The sequence below is a fragment of the Manacus vitellinus genome, unplaced genomic scaffold (genome assembly GCF_001715985.3).
Source record: "Manacus vitellinus isolate BGI_N305 unplaced genomic scaffold, ASM171598v3 scaffold_82_pilon, whole genome shotgun sequence".
Classification (NCBI taxonomy): domain Eukaryota; kingdom Metazoa; phylum Chordata; class Aves; order Passeriformes; family Pipridae; genus Manacus; species Manacus vitellinus.
This window is the reverse complement of record NW_021940828.1, coordinates 1,796,729-1,804,330: the sequence shown is the minus strand read 5'-3', so window position 1 is coordinate 1,804,330 and position 7,602 is coordinate 1,796,729. Positions and strand designations below refer to the sequence as shown.

General features: G+C 46.2%; 1 protein-coding gene across 1 annotated transcript in view; it reads right to left on the bottom strand.

Moving 5' to 3' along the window:
* The window catches only part of FBXO16 (F-box protein 16), a 27,441-nt gene extending 23,589 nt beyond the window's left edge, over positions 1 to 3,852 (bottom strand). Inside the window, exon 1 of the mRNA XM_029964881.1 lies at positions 3,719 to 3,852. Coding sequence (XP_029820741.1) covers positions 3,719 to 3,814 — 96 coding nt within the window. The 5' untranslated portion in view covers positions 3,815 to 3,852. The remainder of the gene's footprint in view (positions 1 to 3,718) is intronic.
* Between the last annotated feature and the right edge of the window lie 3,750 nt (positions 3,853 to 7,602).

Below are 7,602 nucleotides of genomic sequence, written 5' to 3'. Positions count from 1 at the left end.
CCCAACCAACCCCAAAGCCAACAAGCTGAACTTGGGAAAGGATTTGCCCCCAGCAAGTGATGAATAGTCAAAGATCTGAGTTTTGGGTCGGAGAATTCGAGTGGAGCAGGGAGATGTTTATGTAGCCAAGAGCAATGCTAATGGTCTTTGATCAAAGAAAGACACACATTTGCTTTCAGCGCTCCTGGAGACACTTCTGAGCTCAGCCCCGCAGAAAGTTCTGCCTCTCCAGGCACTTGGAAGCATTAATTAGCAGCAGAATGGCCCCAAATTGGGATAATCACCCACTGCCTTCATCAAGCCCATGTTTTGTGTCCTCTCCTCCAAGGCCTTGGAGCTGTTCCTATTCCTGCTGTCCTTGGATGCAGCTGGAGGCCCAGGTTGCTCCCGAGATCTCCCTTCTCACATCCGTGCCTTCAGGTGGTTTTAAATAAGCTCAAGCTCAAGGCTGGCTTAGGCTAAGCCCTGCAGCCTTTGCTGCAAATGCCACTGGAGGCATCTGCCCCAGTGGAAGGCAAATCATCTCCCAAATCCCAGCCCTTCCCTGAAGGCAGCACAGCCCTGCACTCTCCAGACTGACGCTGAAATCTTCAGGATGCTCCAATCCCACCTTGGCTTCATCCTCTGCTGCAGCACAACCTCGGCATAGCTAAGACTTCACCTCTGTTTTTCTGGCTGCATAATCCAAGATTTCCTAGCTCTGCCTCCTTGGTTTTGGTCTGTCCCTGATGCTGATCCAGGCTTTGGAACAGTCAGAGAATCATGGAATGGTTCGGGTGGGAAGGGACCTTAAAGCCCATCTCATTCCAACCCCTGCCATGGGCCAGGTTGGATGGGGCTTGGAGCAATCTGGGATAGTGGAAGGTGTTCCTGCCCTGGAACTGGATGGTCTNCTGGCTTAGGCTAAGCCCTGCAGCCTTTGCTGCAAATGCCACTGGAGGCATCTGCCCCAGTGGAAGGCAAATCATCTCCCAAATTCCAGCCCTTCCCTGAAGGCAGCACAGCCCTGCACTCTCCAGACTGACGCTGAAATCTTCAGGATGCTCCAGTCCCACCTTTGCTTCATCCTCTGCTGCAGCACAACCTTGGCATATCTAAGACTTCACCTCTGTTTTTCTGGCTGCATAATCCAAGATTTCCTAGCTCTGCCTCCTTGGCTTTGGTCTGTCCCTGATGCTGATCCAGGCTTTGGAACAGTCACAGAATCATGGAATGGTTCGGGTGGGAAGGGACCTTAAAGCTCATCTCATTCCAACCCCTGCCATGGGCCAGGTTGGATGGGGCTTGGAGCAATCTGGGATAGTGGAAGGTGTTCCTGCCCTGGAACTGGATGGTCTTAAAGGTCCCCTCCCACCCAAACCATTCCATGATTCTACAATTCCATGATGAGTGTGCTCTTGAGCACAGTTAAAAATCCAGGGAAGTCTCCAGGAGCTACTAATGGAGTACCCTCAGGATTACCCCAAATTAGACAGCAGCAAATTTACAGCATTAACTGTCCCTGGGTCTGCTCCTAGAAAGGATTTGGATGGAGTTTTGATGCTTCTGCCTTGGATCAGCCCTGAATTCCCACCATTCCTGCCCCCCCACTGCCTGTTCTACCCACGTTTCTCGCCCGTCTCTTCTCTCCCTGTTTGTCACACGCTTCCCATCTCCAAATCCTCTCCTCTCCTGAGGGTGCAGAGATGAGCAGACGTGTGACTGTACAGAAATGGCACCTTCTCCCTCCCCAGCTCCCTGTACATCACTTGGAATCTGGAATATCTCCCCATTCCAGGCGTCAGCACTATTTTTGTTGCAACTCTTTTTCTCCTGCCTTCGCTGCGGGGATGTTCAAAAAAAAAGGAGTTTCAGGCGGGTCAGCGTTTTGAAAACTGGATCAGAAACAAGAAAACACTTTTTATTATGAATTTCAGACAATCACCAAGGTTGGAAAAGGCCTCCAGTATTAACTCCTGAGAGTTTTGCTGCAGCCTCTGGCTCCCTAAGGACGAGAGGGGTAAAAAAAGGTGGGAAAATGTGGTTTTACCCACCTACTTATTTACAGTTAGGTCATAATTTATTGCACAGTGATCTGTGGCTGTAAAAATACCTTTTAAGCAGGAAACAGGCATTAAAATGATTCAAAGGCTGGAGAATGTGCCAGATTGAAAGGACTTCAAAGAGCTCAATCTGTTTAGTTTATCAGAGAAGATTCAAGTGTTGGCTTGAAGCAGGATAAAAGCCCTTCCACAAGGGAAAAATGCTGGATGCAGAAGAGTTTAATAAGCAAGAAAGGGAAGAATCAAATTAATCTTAATGCTGGAGGTATTCAGACAGGAGACAGGGCTTCACCTTTTGATGGTAGAGGGGATTAATCGTGAGAAGATCAGCAGGGAAGTGATGAAACTTTGGTTTTGCAAGGAATGAATGTCCTTAACCCCAGAGGAAGCCTGGATGCCTTCGTGGAAAATGTATTTTAGATAAATTGCAGTTCCTGAGCTCAGGAGTGGGAGAACTGTGTGAAACAAGAGGGCCCAAGAAATGCAGGGAGCCAAACTCCACGAGGTGATGGCCCTCCCTGGATCAAATCCTGTGAATCATCACCAGAAATCTGAATTCCGAGGGAGGAATAGGGTGATGCAGGAGCCCAAAGCAGAGATGTCAGCAGGTCCCAGATTTAGGATCAAAGTGGGAGGCTGGGAAATGCATCCTGTTATGTATAAGTTGGTGCATCACTTCCAAAATATCAATCCAGCTTCATTCCTGAAGGCTGGGAAGGCAGGGATGGGGACTGAGCTCTCTGTTCTGGCCACTCAGAAACTTGGACTCACACTCACTTTGCTCTGGGGTGGAACCAAAAATCTTCTGGTGCAGTAAAAAAAAATAAAAAAAAAGAATGATTTGGGGACTTTCAGTAAGACATAAATACACATTTTTTTTGTTGTTTAAAAGGAACAAAACCTTGAGGGTCTTATTCCATTAATCACGACCTACACAGGCGAAAAAATAAATTTGTCTAGGGCTTGAGAATTTGTGAAGTGAGCCTGAGAATTTGGCATGGACTGGAGAATATTCAAACAGCAGGACATGAGAACATTCCAGTACTCAGGACACAAGAATATTCAAACAGCCAGGACATGAGAATATTCCAATACCCAGGACATGAGGATATTCAAAACCTCAGGACATAAGAATATTCCAATACTCAGGACATGAGGATATTCCAACACCCAGGACATGAGAATATTCCAACACCCAGGACATGAGAATATTCCAATACCCAGGACATGAGAATATTCCAACACCCAGGACATGAGAATATTCCAACACCCAGGACATGAGAATATTCCAATACCCAAGACATGAGAATATTCCAATACCCAGGACATGAGGATATTCCAATACTCAGGACACAAGAATATTCAAAACCTCAGGACACGAGAATATTCCAACATCCAGGACATGAGAATATTCCAACATCCAGGACATGAGAATATTCCAATACCCAGGACATGAGAACATTCAAAACCTCAGGACATGAGAATATTCTAATACCCAGGACATGAGAATATTCCAATACCCAGGACATGAGAATATTCCAACACCCAGGACATGATCCTGAGCAAATAACTGGTAAATCTGACTCTGTCCTGAGTGGTTGGACTGGATGATCTCCAGGAGTCCCTCCCAGCCCCAAAAATCCCATGACTCCCTGAATTTCAGGCACAAAACTTGCCTTGTCGTTCATGAGCTGATGGTTCAGAGGGGTCCACGTGCTCATCTTGATCTGCAGCTTGGAGCCATCCATGTTCCTGGGAGGAGCAAATGCCATGGATGCAGGAGGTGGGGGGAAGCTTCTTGTCAGCACCAGTGGCTACAACATTTACACAAAACAAAGGCCAGCATTATCCCTGTGCTGTTCCTTTACACGGAAAGCAAATAATTTTAAGAAGGAATCCGGTGGTTTCACAGCACAGCAACAGCACGAGGAAAATTACTGGAAAATCGGGTAAAGCCTTTTATTTTATGCACCCACAGTAACCATCAGAAGGAAGTAAAATCCCTGGAAGTGTCCAAGGCCGGGTTGGATGGGGCTTGGAGCAATCTGGGATAGTGGAAGGTGTCCCTGCCCATGGTTGGGGGTGGAACTGGATGATCTTTAAGGTCCCTTCCCAACCCAAATCATTCTGGGATCCTGGGATTTCCCCGTGTGCACTAATAAATACTTGATAATTAAGCAGGTTTTCCCCGTCACAAATGTTGTTGAATGTGTCTTTGAACAGGCTTCCCAGGGCAGTGGTGGAGTCCCCACCCCTGGAATTGTTCAAAAACCACGTGGATGTGGCACTTGAGGACGTGGGTTCGAGGTGAACACGGTGGTGCTGGTTGATGGTCGGACTTGATGATCTCAGAGGTCTCTTCCAACCTTAACAATCCTACAATTCAGTGATTTTTTCCTGTGTGAATGATCACAACAGGGTCCTTGCAGCATGCTGGAAAGTACAGGAAATTCCCTTTTCCAGTTATTGGGACTGAAAACTGGAGGTAACCGGTGTGTCTGCTGGTTTTGGTGGGCACATCGTGCCAAGTCTCAAAGGGGCAATTTGTTTCTGGAACCCTTAAATGAAAAAAAAAACGAAACCCCAAATGGTTCAGAACTGACTGAAATCTTGCAGGGTCCTGTGTTCAGGCAGAGCAGGTTTTGATGGTTGGGATTGTGCTGCTCTTTTAAACTGAAATTTCTACGTGAAGCAAATCAGACATTTAACAAAATGTTCCTTTCCCAATTAACTGAACTTCATAAAATTGCTAAGGTTGGAAAAGACCCTTAAGATCACCGAGTTCAACTGTCTCCAAAGTAATTTCTTCTTTAGTTCTTGCCCAAATGTAGGAAAAGTTGTTTTTTTTTTTCTTTATCTTCTATCCTTCAGCTGGATTCAGCAGAATAATGCCATTCCTCACCTCAAGCATCCAATTCCCAGACTGGAGACTGAAACTGCAGCAGCCTGAAAACCAGATAATTCCTTTACCACATTAAAAATATCTCTGTTTCCTGCACACAGTGATTAGGCAGTTTTCCTGTAAATACCTCAGATTGCTTTAAATCTTCGTGGTAATAAAGATGGATAACAGGAATTTTGGAACACAAGAAAAGGCAAATCCATGAAGTGACTCCCATATTGTCTTTCCAGCCTGCCCTGAACCCAAACTCCTCAAAACTCACCCAGAAAAAGGACATTTCTTGCTAATACAGCTCTGAGGCTCAGGAGACACATCATGGAAGCTCAGATCCCATTCCTTACCCAGACACAATTCCTCAATATATAAATGGATTAATAATCTTCAAAACCCACTGCAGGATCTGCCCGGGCACGTGACTTTTATGATTAATTTTTCTTATGGAATCAAAGAAACATAAAGGAAAACCAATGAAGAACCTGTTACTTTTTCCTCTCTGCACCTGGGGATGTAACATGGTCCTTGGAAATAAGGTCATTACAAGGGCCTGAGTTCTTCCTGCTTTTTTTTTTTTTTTTTTTTTTTGTTTTTTTGGAGGCTAAAGGTCCTCAAAGAACATATTGTCTGCACATGGAAATTTTGACTTCCCACAAAAAGACGCTGAGACCTGAAGGACTCACCGAGGTTTCACAGCCCCAAACTCTGCAGTTGGACAACGCCAGAGGCTTCTTGTGCAACTGAGTAGGTGTTTTTTTGGGATACACTTTGGGATGGCATCACTCACTGGGCTGTTTTTGTTTTGTTTTCCTGCAAGGCCCCTGCCCATTCCAATGCACAGAAACAGCTCCTCTGCCAAAAAAAAACAGGTTCGGGCAACCGTGTCCTGTTTTTCAGGGACAACTCTCTCCATTAGTCACAACCCCACCAGCTGGCACTGCAGAACACTCCCAGCCCCGGGTTCACGTCCCAGTTTTCCCTCACAGATGTGGTTTCTTGGGGCTGGAGCGGCCACATTCCCGGGGCACCTCTGAGGGCTGGCACGGGAGCAGCTCCCGGGGCCTCGGGACCCTCTCGTGCACCTGCTGTGCCAAAAATGGGGCTCAGGGTATGGAAAAAGCCTGGCTACAACATCCCTGTGAGGGGCAGGCACTGATCTCTTCTGTTTCCAGCTATAGGACATGAGGGAGTTGTTCTAGGGGAGGTTTAGGTTGGATCTCAGGAAAAGGTTCTTCCCCCAGAGGGTGGTTGGGCACTGAACAGGCTTCCCGGGGAATGGTCACTTCCCAAACCTGCCAGAGCTCAAGGAATGTTTGGACAAGGCTCTCAGGGACACAGTGGGATTTTGGGGTATCCTATACAGGGCCAGAATTTGGACTGGATGATCCTTGTGAGCCCCTTTCAGCTCAGGAGATTCCATGATTCCATGATCCTGTGATTTTATCTTCGTGCCCTTCCACGATCCCAGGTTGCTCCAAGACCCATCCAACCCAGCCTTGGACACTTCCAGAGATCCAGAGGCAGCCACAGCTTCTCTGGGAATTCCATCCCTCACAGCCAAGAACTCCTTCCCAATATCCCACCTAAATCTCCTCTCTTTTGGTTTAAAGTCGTTCCCCTTCGTCCTATCACTTCAGCCAGGGCCCCACTTCTCTTCTGCAACAGTCTTTATCTTTGGACTGGTTGCCCAAAACAACATTCCAGAGGTTGCTCCAGCTTGTTCTTCACATACCCTGGGATGAAATTCATCCAGCTCAGCTGATCCGAAAACATTCCACCAGCAAGAGAGATGGGATGAGGTTAACAGGGAATCAAGCTTTAAATACATATAAGGAATGTGTTGGTTCACTACCTAGGGAGGAAAAACTATTGACACACAATGCCCAGAAAAAAATCACCTCTTACCCTTCCAGAAAAAATAAAAAGGGAATGTGGGAGCAGGTGGCAGGAATAGTAAATACTAGTGCAGAAGAGATTTGGGGGGAAGACTGAGGAAAGTCCAACTTTTAGGAGTTTATGCGGGGTTTAAAAGAGGAAAACTGCCTCGGTTACTGCAGTCAGAGTCCCTGGGAATGGTTCCCAGTTTGGATGGAAGGATACACTGAGTGGGGATCCAAGAGATTTTGGTGATGTTTGAAGAAGATGAATAATTCCACAGGGCAGGAAACATGAATGGTGGGTTCTAACAGCGAGACAATTTAAATTGGAAACCACTGGAAATACTTTCACTGATTTCAGCACAAGCTGGGTCAAGTTTTTGGTTTAAAAACCCAAGTGATTGCACTGAAGAAAGTTTAACAACCCATAACGATCATATCCCACTAACTAAGGGCATGGGAATAATTTCCTTTACCTGGACTAATCTCTGCTTATGGTTTGGGCAAACCATATTCAAAACAACTCCTGCAGGAGCAGACCCACTTTTATTAATGTTTTTTGACCACATCCCTACAGCAAAGAGCCTTTGTGGTGCACAGAGCCCGGCGCACTCAGAATTTTAAGGGTGGATTTTCCCCAATCACATAAATCCACGGGAAAATCCGAGGAGTTCAGCTGGGAATAAACAGAGTTTAATGGAATCGACCTCAAGCTAAGACAGGAAAGCAATTTTGATTGCAATTATTTCAAAAATAAGCAGTGGGATGATGGGAGAAATGCTTTGAG